Raw genomic sequence first — 18,280 nt, 5'->3', positions numbered from 1 at the left:
ATAAAGCGTCGTCCAAGTGTCGAGCAAGCAAATGCCTGACTGATGAATGCGTTGGCGCGCGCTCCGCTTTCCGCCCCCAATCCACACTGCCCACCACCCGTACCAGAAGATCGTTATCTGGTCGTGGTGGGTTAGCGTTTGTCACCAAGAAAAGAAGAACAAACGGCCCCAGCGCGACCGGGCAGATACGAGATTGTGGCATGCTGCTAGTTCGCCGTGGGTGGGTCAGGGGATCGAATCGAAGGGCTTGGCACTTGGCAAGCCGGTAAGGAGGTGACAGCAGGCTACTTAGTAGTACTACCCAGGCTAGCGGGCAGGTGTGACGTGACAGGGCCGGCCGTTATGGGCAACAGTTATGCTGTAACGCACTAGCGACAGCTGGCAGAGGCTACCTAGTAGTATTGAATGGGTAACGGGTTGGAGGTTATTGCCAGCCAACCAGCCAAAGACAAGCAGGCGGTCTGGGTGTGGACTTCTTTCTCCTTCTGGACCTTCTCGAACGGAAGGTGTGAGGCGGACGTGCGATGGGAGGACGATTCGCCGGCTGACGGGTGCAGAGGCTCAGAGGAGAGTGCCTCTGGACACTGCTCTGGACACTGCTCTGGAGGCCGAACTGGAGGCAGAACTGGAGTGCCCTGCGCATAAACTCCCAATCTCAGTAGACTTTCAACCTGACACTCTGGGTTCTGGCCTTCGGAGCCGATGGACGCTTCGGGCATAGCGCGCCTCCTGTCTCTTGCTTCTTGCTTCTTGCTGTGCCTCCCCGACTGCCCGTCCAAGCCGAGGCCCTTTGACCAGAACGTTGACCCTGGACGGCGGCACTTCCCATTTAGCTCGCCAACGGCCGTCATGCCTCGCTGTTGGGGTCTCGGCGGCCCCGGTTTTCACCACTTGAATACGGGCCAGGTGGCCAGGTGGAGCCGGGCTGTGCAACTCCAAGCCAGATGCCAGCCGATGACTTCATCCGCAAAGAATCTTTCCGCGGATCGTGCAAAGCCAGGGATTAGCGGCGCTGATGAGTTGATTTGCCGGTGAGAGCAACAGCGGCAACAACCGTCAATGCGTCCACCCTTCCAGAAGCCCCTTCCAGAAGCCCCTTCGACGGCCTTCCCCTGATTCTGATCCTCGTATGCTGTGTGTGTGCCCCATATTATCGTGTGGGCTGCGGTGCTGGCTGTATGTACGTACCTGCATGTCAACCCATCCTCCAACTATATAAGCATCACGAATCCTCCGGTAGTCGAGAGTTTTCCCTTTTGCTCCTCACCCTCATCAATCAACACAATCGCTGCATCCCACTCCAACATTCGCTTTACCCACCAGCTTATTCTAATAATCAATCACCTAATCAACCAACCAACCAACCCAACCGCCAAAATGCAGTTCAAGAACCTCGCCATCGCCGCCGCCTCGGCCGCCGCCGTCTCGGCCCAGACCCCCATCGGCCAGACCTTCGGCGTCCTGTCCATCGCCTCGGGCACCAAGCTGCAGTATGCCGGCTGGAGCGCCAGCAGCCGCGGCATCTTCAACTACGGCCAGGCCCAGGACGCCGCGTGTGACAAGGGCGTCAAGGAGGAGTACGCCACCTTCCACCTGAACGACAAGTCGGAGCTGTTCCTCTTCAACAACGGCCAGAACCCGCCCCAGCAGCTCTACGTCGACCGCTCCGGCATGGGCCAGGGCATCATGGGCTACACCACCGGCGTCGAGCCCGCGCCCCGCAACGCCGAGCGCACCGGCTTCTCCATTGAGGACGGCCACCTCAAGTTCGACGGCAGCGACTTCCAGGCCTGCCCCGGCTACGCCGAGGGCGCCTACAAGATCTGGGTCGCCGGCGCCACCAACCCCGGCGGCAACTCCAACTGCACCGCCGTTGCCGCCCGCGTCCAGACCATCTCTGAGCCCGTCGGCTGCCTGTACTCGCAGCAGTAAATCGCTTCCGCTTCCATATTCCATGGGACTCGTGTTTCTAATGTGAGGACGTGGGAGTACTGAGGAGGAGGAGGAGAGGACACGCTTAACGCATATCATGTGACGACAAAGGAAACCACAAATTTTTGCATATAGAACGGCGCATTGCTCTTGGATTACGACCTAGAAGAAGTTACCCAGATGATGAGACAATAATCTGAATACCACGATTTTGAGGTCCAACCACTTCTGGCTCTTCTCTCTCTCTCTCTCTCTCTTGTTGACTTGTGACTCCTCGTGTGATTCGGGTAAATGTTTGTATACATAATAGTGTACAGGGTATCTATCTTGATACAGTGACTAATTCTGGGTACATGCTCTCTTAAGCTCTTGCCCCCTCTCCCTTGCCCATCCGTGACCACCCACTCCTCATGAGCCTCTCCTCGATCGCCCTCTGCACGTCTCCCACCATGTAGTCGTTCGTCGTCAAAGTCTGAACCCACCCCCGCAGCCGCTCGGGCGGCGCCACCGCCGCGACGCAGATCTCGGCAAAGACCCGCAGCGCGCCCCGGAAATGCCGCGGCGCCAGCTCGGCCGTCAGCTGCGCCTCCTCGAGCTCGCGGAACACGTCCCGGAGCTCGTCCTCCTGCCGCAGCAGCAACTTCTCGTTGTTGTTGTGGTGGTGATTACTGCTGTTCAGCTTCGAAGGGTCTAGGCCCACCAGGTCTCGTTGGAGAGCGTGCAGGGACTCGTGCACGGAGCGCATCTTGGACTCCTGGCATCCTTCGCAGTACGAGCTCTCGACTTCCAGCACGATGGGGCCCGGGGGGTTGCTGCTCGGGACGACCTCGTGTTTCTGCAGTTTGGCGACGACGGACTCGTGCATGGGCCGTCGCATGTTGTGTTCGCAGCAGAAGGTGTGTTTCAGAAGCGACTTTGTCGTCGTTGGCGTGGCGGTTGGAGTAGTATTGGGGCTTCTTACGAGATCTATCACGTTTATCGTCGGTATTGTTCTTGTTGCTGTAGTATGCGCCGGGGGCACGTGCTGCACCCGTCGCTCGTGCCGAGGTGGACGGTGATGTGCGCAAACTCCTGGTCCCGCGGCACTAGGCCCGCCCGCGTCATCTTGCGCAGCACGATGGCCGGGTGCTCGTAGACGGCGCTGTGGCCGCAGGGGAAGCGGCGGGTGACGTAGAAGGTGTTCTCCATAGTCTTGCTCTCGCTTCCGGTTCAAAATCGATAGTTCAAATTACGTCCGTCTTGACTGGTAACCTCTTTCTTGTTACCAACGCTTTTTCGGGTTCTGGGCGGCGACTTCCCTCTGCAACATGTGATACCGGGCAATGAATGTAGGCGGATGGGCGACATCTTCTCGGCTACTAGTGATATAATAGTGCCCGCCACGCCGCCCAACGGACCCATCCTAACTTCTTTAGCAGGTATATCGAACAAAGGTTCTTTGTTTTGATTCAGAAGGGCTCGGGAAGTCCATAGAAAAGGGTGGCAGCATGTCTTGAACAAAACAAAAGGGAGGGGGGATGTGAGACATTCGTGCTTCTCGAAACTGCAAGATCCTTGGCACCCGTTACGGCGTTTTGACTTCTACTGTTCTCCCATGGTAGTGGTGGGCGTATCAAATCCGGATTTAAGAAATTCCATTAGCCCATGCGAGGCCTATGAGATACAAAATCGTGTAATAAGAACGGGTGTCAACATGTGCCTAGAAGTCCACTTACCATCAGACCATTATGGGGCGGACTTGATCACCGAGCTTGTATATCACATCACCACTATGTTTTATTTTCGACAGGAGAAATGGCCACATATCTAGGCGCTTCCCAAAGTGCTCGTATACCTTCAGATAGAAGGACTGACCGAGGTGACAAACACGTAAAGACGGGATTTCCATCCACTCATGCTATCCCACATTTGCCTGGGCCGCAAAAAATCAAGATTCCATAGGGAGGGGAGGGTAGATCAAAGTATCTCGATAGTAGGTCTTCCTGTCAACGGTGTTTGAGTGGCATGTATGGCGGAATATGAAGAACTCCCAGGTGCACGCTTGGAACTGTCCTTCACAGCCCCCTCGTGAGTTGAAGCGCTCTTGCTGGGAACCTAACTTCAACACACCAGAGATCGCGCACTCAAATCTGATCCATACCACCGATCACCCAATGCTTTCGTCTCTTTTCACTTTTGAGGTTTTTAGTCCACGTGGCGACAACATGGCAGAGGAGCTGCATCAGCACCATGGAAGATGTTGGGACCGCCGCTTCGTTTCATCTACTTCTCCTTTGGGGCCACTTTGTCTGTGAATACACATTCGTGGATTGCTATTGTTCTTGTATTGATCTTCTATGATGTCGACGGCTATGGCTTTTGCTTGGCACCTCCTGTAATGCCGTGAAACAATCCATAAAACTATCGGTAATCGCGGGCATTGGTTTATGTAGTTGCTGGAATTTTCCACAGGGTGTCACCGCCGCAGGTTACCACCGTCCCATGCTCTCAGGTATCAAACATCCGCCCTTCTCGTCAACTTCAAAGACTCCTTCATAGGAGGCAACCGCGCCGCCGAAAACCACGAATTGCTCGGGCGCTGCTCCAGGTGCCCGATATCGTAGTGCAGCACAATGTACGCGAGCATGAGCTTCAGCTCCGCCGCCGCGAAAAACCGTCCCGGGCAAGCATACCTTCCGTGGCCAAAGGCAACGAAGTCAGGACTCGTGGTGGCCCAGGCCTGCCGCGCGCGCTGTACATAGTTCTTAGTAGTGGTAGAAGCTGGGTCTCCTTTCTCGCCGTCGGCCCCGGCGCCGCTGACCTCTTGTTGCTGTCGCATCTCCGCGAACCGGAACGGCTTGAAAGTGTAGGGGTCCGGGTAGATGGCTTCGTCGTGGAAGACGGGGTAGGACGGACCGCCCACGACGGCGCCCGGGGGATGTGCACGCCCGAGGGCGTGGTGATGCCCTTGGGGTCGATGACCTGGCGGGTGGTCGCGAACGTGACGATGGAGTTCATGCGCTGGGACTCGCGCATGGTGCTGTCCAGCTTATGCATCTTCTGGAGCGTGCGCTTGTCCCAGACGCCGCCGTTTTCGGCAAGGACCGTCTTGATTTCGTGGCGGAGCTCCTCGATGTACGCAGGATCGTTTGAGGCAAGGTCGAACATGGCATGGGTCATGGCGAACGAGGACGTGTGGATGGATGCGAAGTTCAACAGAAGCACCCGAGAGGCCAGCGAGTAGACTCGGTTCAGGTACCAATCCCCGGAGGCCTTGGCTTGGTCGACGCACCACTGGAGCAAGTCGTTAGGCGTCTTGTCGGCCGCCTTCGTTTCCGGGTCTGCTTTTAGGGCGTCATACATGGCGATGCGGCGCTCGGTCTCTGGCCGGAGCATGGCGATGAACCGGTTTGTGTGAATGCGGTTTGGCAGAGCAACCGCCAGTGCGGCGAGTGGTCGAAGAGGCTCCCAGACAAATTTCAGGATATTCGCAGAGATCGGGACGTCCATGGCATACGCAATGCCGGTTTTCAAGAAGACCTCGTCGCGACACAATGGAAAGCCGACGAAGACTCGGTTCGTGACCCGACTCACCATCTGCTGTACTACGGCATATACAGGCATTTCCTTGGTAACGCCGGGTTCCGTACCCCAGAATTTGCTCACGGCATGCTGAGACTCGTCGTACAGCTCCGGGATCAGGTTGCCCGTCTCCCTGGTCATGACGCCCTTCACGATGCTATGGTGAACGGGGGTTTTCCACGAGCTGCGGCTCCATCACCGTGTGCTGGATTTGGAGAACATCCATGGCGCGTTGGTGCATGCTGACGCTGGAGTCGGGCAGGTCGAGAAGCCACTGCAGCTCTTCCAAGGGGAGATAGACGTAGTCATAGTCACCGGCGACCGGGAAGATGACGGCCTGGTTCCTGTATTGGCGATAGGCCTGCTGGGTCGCGGCCGCCATATTGGAGGCGTTTCGCCATCTTGCGCGCTGCAGCGGGAACCACTCGCCGGGTTTGGCGCCGACGACGGGCAGATCCGGCAGCTTGACTCTGGGCGAGCGCAGGATCTGGTAGACGACATAGCTGATGATGGCAAAGACCGGCCCGAGGACCGCCGGGCGAAGGAGTGTCGTCGACATTTGGCCAGCTTCGCAGGATGCCGGATTGAAAATGAGAATTGGACCGGGAAGACAAGATCGCCAAGGAGTGAAGACCGGGGTATGATACCTTCTTTTTCAGTCCATGTGGTTGTTGAATCTGCTCGGTTGTGAGCCGCTTGCTTCGGCTGGCCTGCGCCGGTAGGAGTCGAAAAGCAAAGGAACAAAAAAGGGCGGAAACTGAGAAATGGGTGTGGGCACTTGGCCGTTAAATGTTACAAGTCGATAGATTCAATAGCCCCTTCCCAAATGGCGATTGCCAGGATGGACATCCAGCGGAGCCTCCCTTGTTTTCATCAGCTGCTGCTACCTAATTGGCAAAGGGTCAAAGGTATCTCGCTTCCGCTACTACTGAATCTCTGCGACCAACCGCCAGCTTTAACCGAGAAAGTGCGATGCAGCTTCGGAACGCCAACAATGTTGTCGGTAGGTGACGTTAGGTAAGGGCATTGCTGCAGATCCCTCGACCCAGGTGGGACACACCAGGGCGTGGTGCAGTAGCGCGCCCCCCAAGCCATGCTGCCAGGTAAGCTCTAGGTACGGACTGCAAGTTAATTGCTGCTCGTTTCCCGGGGGGCGCTGGGGCGGGTTCGGGCGTTGGCAGTGCGCCGTCAGAACTAAATTTAAGCGAAGATGACCGATCGATCCCTCTATTGATTGGTACCCCTAGTTGTATCGTCAGACACGAGATTGGTGCAATGATAGGTATGTAGTATCCATCATAGACATTGTGCAGGATCAGCTGTTGCTCGTTGTTTGCTATTGCCCTACCTGACATGGTGGACTTGGGGCCCTGGGGCCAGCATTTAGCGCTCGCGACGGGACAGGCGGGCCAGGTTGGCCGAGCCAGTGACTGCATTATTGAGAATGCTCATTCGCAGTCTCGCAATTGGATGCTTCGACTCGATGGAGAGAATGTGAGATGACCTCGACTGGATATACATTACAAAAGATGTCCCAAAAGACTGAAATGTCTATGCTTATATTCCGTTGTGCAATGCTCACCACACGAGTTGAGATGATCAATGTTTGTCACATAGATGACTCGAGGCCTTGCGCATGGAGCCTGGGAAAGGGTGCTGGCCACTGTTGCCGAAGTTCTACCGGGGCGTCCCAAGTTAGCGCATTCAGTGCTTCAATGCGACACTTGCGGCCAAGATGGTACTACCAATTCCCCCAATCCCCATCTCTGTCTTTGGTGTTTTCCCGCAGCCGGTCAATGTCAGCCGACGGACTTTTCATGCCGAGACATAGGACGTTATGACACTGGAGCGAACTGGGGAGGACAATTTTTCTCTATCGAATTGGTCGAAACCTGTTGTTTGGGCCAACTGGGTTGAGTGATCGATTGACTGGCTGATTGAGGCGCGTCTCTCTTTCGCGCGCTACAACCGACCGCGACCCCCTGCATAACCAACACCCTTGACCCCACATCCGCACGTGTGGTACATATCATGGAGGACTTTCCGGATATCAAAGACTTTGGGGCTTTGGCAGATGCGGCCGCTGCTGAGCGTCTGTCATCCCAGCGTGTGCTGTCAACGCCCTTTGACTCGCCTATGCACCATCATGGCCCGGCCGCCCAGACCCAGACCCAGACTGGCTCGGCTACCCAGTCCATGTCCCAGAGCCGAACCCCAAGCTCGGCAGCAGCTCAGAACCCGGGAGACGAGGAGGGCGAAGACGACGAATCAGATGACGCCCCGCCCCCTGCTCCTATCGGGAGTGATATATCGGCATGGCAGACGGCCATTCAAACCCTCCCGGCCGAGTTCAGGAACCAACAACGGTTCCAGCATCCTCTGGCTTCCCTGCTGTCGGACCAAAAGACCATTCGACAAATCGAATGGAACCCCAACCGCCAGAATGGCGGGTTTGTACCAAGGACGCCCAACGACTTCTCTTCCATGATGATCTTCATCTGTGGCCAGATCAACCCTAATCCATGCCGCAATTGTCGCCTCAAGAACGGCCCGTTCGCGAGATGCGTGGTGGCACCGCCCGAGATCCTGGCCGTTAGCACCATCAGGCATGCGTGTGCCAATTGCTGCTACCAGAACCAACATCGGGTGAGTCACGTACCATGGCCTGCTCTCTACGAGGTTCTTTACTGACTGACCATTTACTTTCTAGAGATGTACCAATGAGCCGATCACGCATGATGAATTGATCAGGAGTCAGCTCGGCAGAGCCGGTGGTCTCCGGAATGGCGCCCCCCAAGGTCAGAAAGCCAAAGTCGCATGCCCCTAAGACAAGGCCGCCGTCGGGCCCTGTGCCGCCTTATGGCTCGCAAGCCTCGCATCACCAGTACCCGCAGCATACCCCTTATGCAGGCGGCAGTGTTACCCAGACGTCAATACCGACCCAGCCGTTGCCGACCCTAGGCAAGCCTTCATCGGACAGCGGCTCCGTCAAGTCGTTTGCGGACAAGGTGCGTATGGTGCGAGCCTGGAATCTGCAATCGCGGCGGAGGATGAAGGCCGAGCTGCTCCAGTGGCAGGCAGCTCTCGCGACCGTTGATGCGGAGAGGCCGAGGAAGACTACCAGGCCACCGCCTGCAGCCGCTCCTTCTCAACAGCAACAGCAACAGCAACATCAACTTCCGCTGCCACCACCCCCACCACCCCCACCACAACAGCCACAACATCAGAGCATGGCACGGCCGCCGCCTCCTGCGACTCCGAACTACATGTCGCACACTCTACCGCCGTCATCGCGTCCACCACCGTCCACTCCTTCGTCGACTTATCTGCCATCTTCTGCCCCTCCGTCGTCGTACCCGCAGTCTACCCCTACGTCGGCTTACCCCAGTATCCGTCAGGTCTACCCAACGGAAACAGGACATCCGTATTCCAACCCTCAGGCGGCGATATCGACATGGGCGACCAGGATGACGGCTCTGATGTGACCGATAGCGAAGACGACGAAGAAGGGGGCGGTGGCGGCGAGGACCATACGTGGGCAGGTTTTGATGACGATGAAGCGGATCGGGTGATGATAAAGCCGCCGATCCCGTAGCGGTTTCTACGAATGTTCATTCGTTAGGCGCACATAGACAGGATCGGCGTGCCCAGATAACGAGGGTCGGAAATTGTTCATGAAAACATGAACACGTATTTTCGAACTGTGACAAGTGTATGTTAGTTACCAAAGTGCTTGCTTATATGTATTGTAATTTTCTGTAGCTATAGCCGATCTTGATACCCGCAAATGAAACCATATCGACACTATGTATCAAACCCCTTCACCCACCCTGGGCGGGCCATTCAGCTTTGCAGCTTCCCTTCTCACAGCTGCCCACATCGTACCCGAGACGAGTGACGTCGAAGGAGACCGGCGGTCCCAGGAAGTCCATGGTCTCGTCCTCGACGCCGAGGTCGGCTTTCAGGGACATCATGAGCTTCGGGTCGAACAAGGACGGCGCCTTCTTGGGGAGTTCCCGGCTAAACTGGGGGGAGGTTAGCGCCATGGACACGTACGTATCCATAAGACATTATGTTGGGGAACCGGAATGGGACTGACTATGGCCAGCATTCGATGCATGTCGTCGTAATACCGCGGCTTGAACTCGTCACCCCACATCTTCCGCAGCTCGTCCCGGACCGCGGCGTCGTGGAACCCGAGCGAGATCAAGAAGCTGTTGTACTGGTTCAGCGACACCGAGACGAGGTAGTTGCCGCCCTTTTTGGCGCGACGGTCTAGGGCGTTCATGATGGCGAGGCAGCCGACGATGCCTGTTTGGAAGTCGGAATTGGGCAGAGGTGGGACTGCGTTTCTTCACGGTCAGCTCTCTTACTCTCTCACACTCCCTTTCCGTCTGCTATCATCCCCTGATGCATCTCAGATAAGAATGCAAGCTGTAGAGAGAAGCAGTGGAGGATCTGGGCTCAGGCTCAGGCATAATTACCAATCGGCTCCCCCTCGACGCCCATGAACTCGCCAAACTCCCACGCCAGCCCCGTCACGGCATCGCTGATCATCTGCCACCCGCTCCGGTGCGCCAGCGGCCCCCTCCAGCCGTAGCAGTTCTCACGCGCGTAGACGATGCCCCTGCCGCGGCGGCGCGCGAGGCCGTGGACGTACGCGGGACCGAACCCGAGCCGCTCCAGGGCGCCGGGGCGGTAGCCGTCGAGGATCACGTCGGCGTCTTCGAGGAGGTGCAGCAGCGCCTTTCGCCCGTCTTCCGTTTTCAGGTCCAGATCGACGTCGCGCTTGCCGAGGTTGCTCTCGTAGAGCAACGTGGTCAGCTCCGGCAACGGTTTGCTCGAGACGCGGATCACCGTCGCCCCGAACAGGGCCGCGAGCCGCGCGATCGTGGGGCCCGCGATCGCGCGCGTCAGGTCGAGGAGCTTGATCCCCTCGAGCGGCCGCATCGTCGTCGCGGGGTTCGGGGATGTCTGCAGCGGCGCCGGCCACGGGACCGGCGCAGACAGGACGTCCAGGTCCGACTCCTCGATCAAGTAGAGCGGATCACCGCCCACCGCGCGCCCCTGCGGACTCTCGCGGTACTCCTGCGCCGTAAGGCAGACGGTCCCCGCCTGGCGCCAGTGCTCGTTGCACTCGAAATCGAGCCAGTCGGCATCGTCGGCGGCCTCGCGGACGCGGTCCGCGTAGCGCGCGATGATCTCCGTGTCGTCCGTGAGATCCGGCCGGTGCGTCGGCAGACCCAGCATGCGCAGGCTGGGGCTCGCGTCGAGGCCGCCGTGGAGGTGGAACCAGCGGCCATCCCCGCACCGGTAGAGGTTGGTGCAGAGGCGGCGCCAGGGGTGGGACTGGTGGGTGGTGTCGTGCCGGAGGAGGCGGGCGCGGATCTCCGGGTCCGATAGCGGTTTCCCGTTGAGTTTGAGGAGGAGGAAGGAGAAGGTGAAGGCGGTGGCGGCGTCGCTGTCTACGACGACGTGCTGGTAGTCGGGGGAGGGCGTACCGGTGGGTGGTGAGGGCGTTGGCGTAGGTGGCTAGGAGGGCCCAGAGCGCGGTGCTGCACTCGGTTACTTTGGTGGGCACGGGGATGAAGGGGCGGGGGATGGTGGTGTCCGTGGTGAAGGAGGTCCGGGATGCGGCGGCGAGGACCTCGAGGGGGAGTCCGAGGCGCGCGTCTGGGAGGAGGACGTCGTGATAGATGCGGCTGGCTTCTTGGTGGATGGTGTATGGTTCCATGATTCCTGGTCGCGTTTTCTTCCTAGTTGGTTTGCGTATCCAGTCTGATATATGGTAACGAGGTACAAATGGTCTATCTACCTACTTGCCGGAATATGAGTGTACACATATAGTTCTCATGTGTTTCTCTGTATGGGCTCATTGGTTTCTCCTTCTGACCCAAGAGTCGAAATGGCCTCTATTGGATTACCCATATTGCCTGAAAGGGATCCCCTCATAACGAGATATGAATCCCGTTCTTGCCCAGGTGAGCGCGGGGTTGGGTCGGGGTCAATTGTACGCCCGGCAGTTGAGCATTTATCTTGTAGTTCAATTGGGTGAGGTACGAATGGTAGAACCAGTGCCGTGGCAAGTCGGCGGCGCGGGGCAAAAGCGGCCCGCCTGTCGCTCTTCACTGCAGGCGGCCCAGGCCGAGGCAGTTCCCCCAGCTGAAGCACTCAGACTCAGCCCTGGAGCTGACCGACCACCCTGCCACCGCTAGAAACCCCCGAGGGGCTGAAGAGAGCAACGTAGCAACGCAGGACAAGGGGTTATGCGTCATCGTCACCGCAAAGTGCGCCTACATCTACAGCAGCAGCAATGGGAAACACTCCCTGAGGACAGATCAAATGTCAAAAATGGACATACGAAAGATCGAGACCGATTGCCGAGGCACATACTCACATGCAAAGAAAGTCCGGTTGCTTGTCCACATCTATTTAAGTCAATGAGTGTTGTCAACTAATTGGCCAAGATGCTGGCGGCTTCATCCGCTATTACTGCTACTGACTGCTGGTTTCAGTGCCTTTTTGTCGCGGTCCAGAAATTCGCGACCCGCAATGTTAGTCCAGCATGGATGCCAAGGCCACGGCTCTTGATGGTGCAAGTGCTCAATGTGGGTTGTGCTATCGAAGGCAGGAACGATCCCGAACCCGAGCATTAGTGCAACTAGAGCGCCCATTTTAGCTGACCAAAGAGGTAACCTAACCTCCCAAAACATCGCTGTCGCATTTGGGCGGTGAAGATGGCAGATGCCCTCTCATTTTCAGAATGCAATTGTGTTCATCCTATTGCCACAACTCAAACGTCACACGAGATCGAGTACATCTCGGTATGCTTACCAGAAAGATTCTGTACGATCCCGCAGCTCTACATACGAAGGGCGGCTTAGCCGACAACGTAATCCGTGATCGACAGGCCGCCACGTTCCCATCATGGCTCCGCTTAATCGGTGTTTAAGCGACGCCGTGATTCCACCCCAAGACTCCGCCGGAGAGTTGTCGTTTCAACCGCATCTGGACATCTGCCACCCATGCACGTGTATCTGAGATTATTAAGGGTCCTGCATCCCAGCCCACATCACGGCTAGAGAATATAACCCCTTGGCCTTGCCCATCCCCGTGAACCAAGACGGTTGATTCTATGACCGTTCGTACCAACCATCGCCATCTAGGGGTCATCTACATCACACCAACAAGACCCCTCTAGTCCAGCTACTCACTAGATTCCCATTGTGATTGAGCCGCACAATCTCACAATGACGGAACCGATACCGTCGCCTGCTGGGCTCCCCTTTGTTGGCAACATCCTCGACCTGCAGGATGAGGTGCCATTCTTCGCCATCGGCCGTCTCCTGGACATCTACGGGCCCATCGTCAAGTTCAACGTCATGGGAGCCGAGAAAATAGTCGTCGGAAACTTTGAGCTGTTTGACGAGCTGTGCGACGAGACCCGCTTCTACAAGCTAGTCTCCGGCCCCTTGGTCGAAGGCCCTTTCAGCCCCGAGGTCAGGGGCGCCGAGGGGCTCTTCGCGGCGATTGACGAGAGGAGAGATGATTGGGCGCAGGCGCATCGCATCCTTCTTCCGGCCTTCGGCCCGCTGGCCATCGAGAACATGTTCCCGGAGATGCACGACATTGCCAGCCAGATGGTGCTCAAATGGGCCAGGCAAGGGCCGAGCCATCACATCCTCGCCCCCGAGGACTTCTCGCGGCTTACCCTGGACACCATCGCTCTTTGTGCGATGGACTATCGCTTCAACTCCTTCTACCAGGAGGTAAGCAGATTATATTCCGCGACTGACAGGTTGCCGGTGTATGGCTTGCTAATGATCGATTGCGGTTGCAATAGGACATGCATCCTTTCGTCAAGTCGATGAACAATCTTCTGACGGAACGGAGCAATAGTGCCCAATTGGGCGGCATGCTGAGATCGCTTATGCCCTCATACCGGGAACAGCTGAAGCAGGACTCAGACTTGCAGTTCCGGATATGTCAAGAAGTTGTCGACCACCGACGACAGAACCCGACGGAGAAGAAGGATCTGATGAACGCCATGCTCTACGGAAAAGACCCGAAGACCGGCGAGACGATGCGTGATCGATTGATTGCTGTCAACATGCAGACCTTCTTAATTGCTGGTAAGTCTATGAATCCGCACACCCCCGCTATTCCACGGCCGTCGTGAGAAATGATTTGTGAACGCATCTGACTCCCTGTAGGCCACGAAACCACCTCTGGATTGTTGAGTTTCGCTTTCCTTCTGATGCTGAAGAACCCCAAAACATTCTTCGCCGCGCAGCAGGAAGTTGATCGGGTGATTGGAAAGGATAAGATCGAGGCTAAGCATTTGAGGGAGTTGAAGTACATCAACGCCGTCCTACGAGAGACCCTACGCCTCAACCCCACTGCGCCCGCATTCCAGAGGGCAGTCCGACCTGAGAACACAGAGGACTTCGTCTGTATCGGTGGAGGGAGGTACGAGATCCCTCGCGGTCAGAGCATCATCTGCAATCTCATGAAGATCCACACGGACCCTAAGGTCTGGGGCGAGGACGCCAACGAGTTCGTCCCGGAGCGAATGATGGACGGCAAGTTCGAAAAGCTCCCCAAGAACGCCTGGAAGCCCTTCGGAACCGGAGTCAGGTCCTGTATCGGCCGCGCATTCGCATGGCAAGAGGCCCTCTTGGCAACCGCCATGATCCTCCAGAACTTCAACGTCGAGCTCGCCGATCCCGACTACGAGATGAAGATTGTCCAGAGTCTGACCATCAAGCCGAAGGACTTCAACATCAAAGTATCTCTGCGCTCTGGCATTACTGCCACGGGTCTCCAGCACCGGCTACAGACGGTTGACGTGCCGGATGACATCAGGAAGGATTCAGATGCCAAGGCTTTGGACTCGGATGAGACAATTGGCATGACGATCTTGTACGGTTCCAACACCGGCACCTGCCAGGCGCTCGCGCAGAAGCTGGCGTCCCAGGCCTCTCAACATGGAATCAATGCTTCCGTCAGCGATCTCGACTCCTCAATCGACAAGTTACCTACTGACTCCCCTGTCGTAATCATCTCGGCATCTTACGAAGGCCTGCCTCCAGATAATGCCGCACGCTTCGTCGCCTGGCTCGAACACCTCGGAGCGGGCTCTCTAGCCGGCGTCAAGTACGCCGTCTTCGGCTGCGGCAACAGCGACTGGACTGCGACGTACCAGCGTATCCCGACCCTCATCGACGACCTGCTGGCCAAGGCCGGGGCTGAGCGACTGACGGCGAAGGGCGCGACCGATGCCAAGATGGGCGACATCTTCGCCGATTGGGACGCGTGGACTGCCAACGAGCTGTGGACCCATGTATCATCGGATACGAAGAAGGAAAACGCACCCGTTAGACCGACTATCGAAATGGACGTTTCTAAGGCGGACCGTGCCGCGCATTTGCAGCAGAATGTGCAGTGGGCCACCGTCACCAGCACCAAGAAGCTGACCAATGGAGAAGTATCGGAGAAGCGACAGATTGAGTTCGAGCTGCCCGAGGGCGTGACATATTCGAGTGGCGATTGTAAGTGATCTCAATCCTATCTGGGGTTTGGACATCTACTGACATGACTGTATTTCAGACCTGGCGGTTCTGCCCCTGAACCCGGAAGACACGGTGCGCAGGGTCGTTAAGCGTTTCGGGCTGCCTTGGGATGGCATAATCACTATCAACAAGAGCGGATCAACAACGCTCCCCACTGGCAAGGGCGTCTCGATCTTCGATCTGCTGCGAGGCTATGTCGAGATCGGTCAGCCCGTTACGCGCAAGGATCTGGAGCTCATTGCCGCGACAGTCCAAGATGAGGAGGACAAAGAAAGCCTATTATCCCTGGCAGCAGACGAAGCGGCCTTCAAAGAGAAGATTGCGGGCCCGCGCATGACCATCCTGGACCTGCTCGAGCAGCACCCCACATGCACCATGCCCTTCCCGGAGTACCTCGCCCTCCTGCCGCCCCTGCGCCCGCGGTACTACTCCATCTCCTCGTCGCCCCTGGCGAGCCCCACCACATGCGCCCTGACGTACAGCGTCATCGACGAGCCCTCGTGGTCGAGCACCACGAGCCGCTTCGTCGGCGTCGCGGGCACCTACCTCCGCAGCCTTTCGCCCGGCGACAAGGCCCTCGTCGCGGTCCGCTCGACCAACCATTACTTCCGCCTGCCCGCGGACCCCGAGGCAACGCCCATCGTCATGATCTGCGCCGGCTCCGGCATCGCGCCCTTCCGCGCCTTCGTCCAGGAGCGCGCCGTACTGATCCGCGAGCGCGGCGGCAAGGAGCGGGCGAAGCTCGCGCCCGCGCTGCTATTCGTGGGGTGCCGGTCTGCGGGCGCGGACCGCCTGTACGGTGAGGAGCTCGACGAGTGGCAGAAGATGGGGGCTGTTGACGTGCGGTACGCATTTAGCCGTGATGATAGCGACGCGAATGAGACGAAGGAGTGTCGCTACGTCCAGGACCGGCTCTTGCGCGACCGCGCCGATGTGCTCGAGATGTGGGATCAGGGCGCCCGGATTTATGTGTGCGGCAGTGGGAATATGGCCAAGGGCGTCGGGCAGGCGGCGTCGCAGATTGTGATGGAGCGCCGGCGGGCGAGGGGCGAGGAGGTTACGGAGCAGGACGTGGAGGATTTCAAGGTGAGGATGCGGAATGAGCGGTTTATTGCGGATATCTTTGATTGAATGAGTGTGTAAAGCGCTTATGTTCATACTGCACAGCAAATAGCTAATGGTAGGAATGGTACTGGGCGGTTGCGTATAGATGGGGAAAGGGGGCGAGAGTATCTCGCTTTTCCCGAGGTGTTCAGATACCTTGATAGATTCTTGACCGCTGAGCCCAGTGTACAACTCAGAAGAGTATTTAGGTACCCATGTCAAATTTGGACTATTTTGGTCTTTGTCTGTTGCTGGAGTTGCCATGCGTCTCATCAGTAGCCCCTGAAATGCGGCAGCTCCATAGTCCACAGAAGACCAAGAACGACTTTGCATGGCCACAAATTCATTGTAGAGATGACACTTCGAAATGTTTGCACATTGTCTCAGGGGAACAAAAGGTCAGGCACACAAAGCCGTTTGATTATTGCACATAATTCTTTCATACCTTCCAACAGACCAACTGTTTTCCAAGCTATGTCCGAAGTTGGACAGCTGAAATCATAGAACCGAATAACCATAGTGTACCCGAGACATCTGAGCAATTGTATTGTACAGGGGCATCGCATACTCAGAGACGATATATTATCGGCAAGTTCCCCGGCAATATGATGAAAACGTCAATTGGTTCCGAACCATTACTCGTCTTCGACTGTGCTACTTACGCTTGTTGTTGATCTCTATCCGTCCTACTTTTCCCTCCCAAAGACGTGAGCAAGTGCTCATGAACCACAAGCTGCCCATCACACCCTTAAGCAAACCATTGTTCCCCTTCCCCAACCCGGCCAAGGTGGACCCGCGGTCCTACATGGAGCCGCTCCGCGTCCCGGGCAGCAAATCGATCGCCGAGTGGAACAAGGAGCTCTTCCAAGGGTTCGACGGCGGGTCCAAGGACCACCTGGTCTCGGGGCCGCTGCGATTCCGGAAGAAACCTTCCGTCGCACCGCCCATCCGTCCGGGGGCCCCGACCATCATCACCACCTTTAGCCACGAGAAGGATGGCCAGGGCCGCGCCTTCGAGGAGTACCTGCCCCGCATCCGCAAGCTCGCCGAGACGGGTGAGATGGTCATCTTCTACACCAACAAGGAGATGCGCAAAATCGTCGAGGACATGCGCCCCAATGACCCCTACTGGCACGTCGTTACCCTTGGGACTCGGTCTGGGACATGCCCAACAACCGGCACCAGCGCCACAACTTCACCGAGGTCCAGCCGGAGCTCTTCAAGAAGTTTACGGACCCGGGGCCTGTGGGCCGCTACAACGTGCCCCGGCTGACCGCCGCCTACAACGGCAAGGCCTACTGCATCTTCGACGGCGTGCAGCGGGCGCCCTTCGGGGCGGAGGGGCCCTTCATGTTCTACGACGCGGTCTGGTTCGCCGTCGGGGACGAGCGCAGCGCGGGCTTCGCCGACCTCGAGGGGGCCACTTTCATCGACGACGCCAAGGTGGCGCGCTCGGTCGCGTTCGCAGGCGACACGGGCGTCGTCGTCGGCGAGTACGAGCTCGACCTGGACGGGTCGCAACGGGACGGCCCGCCCTTCGACGTCAACCACCGGTGCTTCACGGACCCGGACTGCTCGTGGAAGGCGCTGCACTTCCTCGGCGGCAGCTACGTGGGCAGCGCGCTCGGCATGCTCAACTACGCGGTCCGCTTCATGCAGACGGTCGAGGACATGGACGCCAACGGCCTGTACGTCGGGCGCGAGGAGTTCGTCATGTCGGACATGGCGATCCGGTACCCCCACACCCTCTTCTCGGTCCCCGCGGGCGACACGCCGGGGTTCCACCGCGAGTGGCCCATTCGGGACTGCCACTCCGGGCGCTGGGGGCCGGACGATCTGGGGGAGCTGGTCGATCCCGTGCAGACGCTGTTCTGCCGGTTCTATCGGCCGCGGAGGCCCAACTTGCCGGCTGTGCCGGGGAGAAGGCGGTTGGAGTTCAGGGAGCAGCAGGCTACGCCACCGGAAACGCCACAGTAAACGGTGCTGAATGTAAGTAAATCTGCCCTTGATGAGGTCCGCTAATCCTCCGGTGCAGTAAACTGGCTTGGCGTGACTGGCGAGTCGTGGTCAACTTCCAGAGTGGGAAATATGGGAGCTCAGGTAAATCCGAA

The 18,280-nt window shown here is 57.7% G+C and overlaps 9 protein-coding genes across 9 annotated transcripts; 4 read left to right on the top strand and 5 right to left on the bottom strand.

The window, feature by feature from the left end:
- Window positions 1-392: 392 nt before the first annotated feature.
- Window positions 393-719, bottom strand: PG986_004307 (uncharacterized protein; the record flags this gene model as incomplete). The annotated part of the gene is made up of 1 exon (XM_066840529.1): window positions 393-719. The coding sequence occupies one exon, from the start codon at window positions 717-719 to the stop codon at window positions 393-395; it is 327 nt and encodes a 108-aa protein (XP_066703156.1).
- A 658-nt stretch (window positions 720-1,377) lies between these two features.
- On the top strand, window positions 1,378-1,932 carry PG986_004306 (uncharacterized protein; the record flags this gene model as incomplete). Its single annotated transcript, XM_066840528.1, has 1 exon — window positions 1,378-1,932. The coding sequence occupies one exon, from the start codon at window positions 1,378-1,380 to the stop codon at window positions 1,930-1,932; it is 555 nt and encodes a 184-aa protein (XP_066703155.1).
- A 361-nt stretch (window positions 1,933-2,293) lies between these two features.
- PG986_004305 (uncharacterized protein) lies at window positions 2,294-2,809 on the bottom strand (the record flags this gene model as incomplete). The annotated part of the gene is made up of 1 exon (XM_066840527.1): window positions 2,294-2,809. One exon carries the CDS (start codon window positions 2,807-2,809, stop codon window positions 2,294-2,296), a length of 516 nt encoding a protein of 171 aa, XP_066703154.1.
- Window positions 2,810-2,907: 98 nt separating this feature from the next.
- PG986_004304 (uncharacterized protein) lies at window positions 2,908-3,120 on the bottom strand (the record flags this gene model as incomplete). The annotated part of the gene is made up of 1 exon (XM_066840526.1): window positions 2,908-3,120. The coding sequence occupies one exon, from the start codon at window positions 3,118-3,120 to the stop codon at window positions 2,908-2,910; it is 213 nt and encodes a 70-aa protein (XP_066703153.1).
- A 1,306-nt stretch (window positions 3,121-4,426) lies between these two features.
- Window positions 4,427-6,052, bottom strand: PG986_004303 (uncharacterized protein; the record flags this gene model as incomplete). The annotated part of the gene is made up of 3 exons (XM_066840525.1): window positions 4,427-4,768; window positions 4,828-5,640; window positions 5,675-6,052. 3 exons carry the CDS (start codon window positions 6,050-6,052, stop codon window positions 4,427-4,429), a joined length of 1,533 nt encoding a protein of 510 aa, XP_066703152.1.
- Window positions 6,053-7,524: 1,472 nt separating this feature from the next.
- Window positions 7,525-9,088, top strand: PG986_004302 (uncharacterized protein; the record flags this gene model as incomplete). The annotated part of the gene is made up of 3 exons (XM_066840524.1): window positions 7,525-8,105; window positions 8,252-8,585; window positions 8,723-9,088. The coding sequence occupies 3 exons, from the start codon at window positions 7,525-7,527 to the stop codon at window positions 9,086-9,088; spliced, it is 1,281 nt and encodes a 426-aa protein (XP_066703151.1).
- Window positions 9,089-9,314: 226 nt separating this feature from the next.
- PG986_004301 (uncharacterized protein) lies at window positions 9,315-11,227 on the bottom strand (the record flags this gene model as incomplete). The annotated part of the gene is made up of 4 exons (XM_066840523.1): window positions 9,315-9,518; window positions 9,593-9,837; window positions 9,978-10,954; window positions 10,995-11,227. The coding sequence occupies 4 exons, from the start codon at window positions 11,225-11,227 to the stop codon at window positions 9,315-9,317; spliced, it is 1,659 nt and encodes a 552-aa protein (XP_066703150.1).
- A 1,516-nt stretch (window positions 11,228-12,743) lies between these two features.
- On the top strand, window positions 12,744-16,196 carry PG986_004300 (cytochrome P450 oxidoreductase OrdA-like; the record flags this gene model as incomplete). The annotated part of the gene is made up of 4 exons (XM_066840522.1): window positions 12,744-13,262; window positions 13,337-13,625; window positions 13,707-15,044; window positions 15,103-16,196. 4 exons carry the CDS (start codon window positions 12,744-12,746, stop codon window positions 16,194-16,196), a joined length of 3,240 nt encoding a protein of 1,079 aa, XP_066703149.1.
- A 694-nt stretch (window positions 16,197-16,890) lies between these two features.
- PG986_004299 (uncharacterized protein) lies at window positions 16,891-18,146 on the top strand (the record flags this gene model as incomplete). The annotated part of the gene is made up of 2 exons (XM_066840521.1): window positions 16,891-17,307; window positions 17,355-18,146. 2 exons carry the CDS (start codon window positions 16,891-16,893, stop codon window positions 18,144-18,146), a joined length of 1,209 nt encoding a protein of 402 aa, XP_066703148.1.
- Between the last annotated feature and the right edge of the window lie 134 nt (window positions 18,147-18,280).

The sequence above is a fragment of the Apiospora aurea genome, assembly GCF_038362705.1.
Source record: "Apiospora aurea strain CBS 24483 chromosome Unknown utg000003l_segment0_segment0, whole genome shotgun sequence".
In the NCBI taxonomy this organism is placed as follows: domain Eukaryota; kingdom Fungi; phylum Ascomycota; class Sordariomycetes; order Amphisphaeriales; family Apiosporaceae; genus Apiospora; species Apiospora aurea.
The sequence above is the reverse complement of the archived record's forward strand: the minus strand, read 5'-3'. Positions and strand labels throughout refer to the sequence as shown.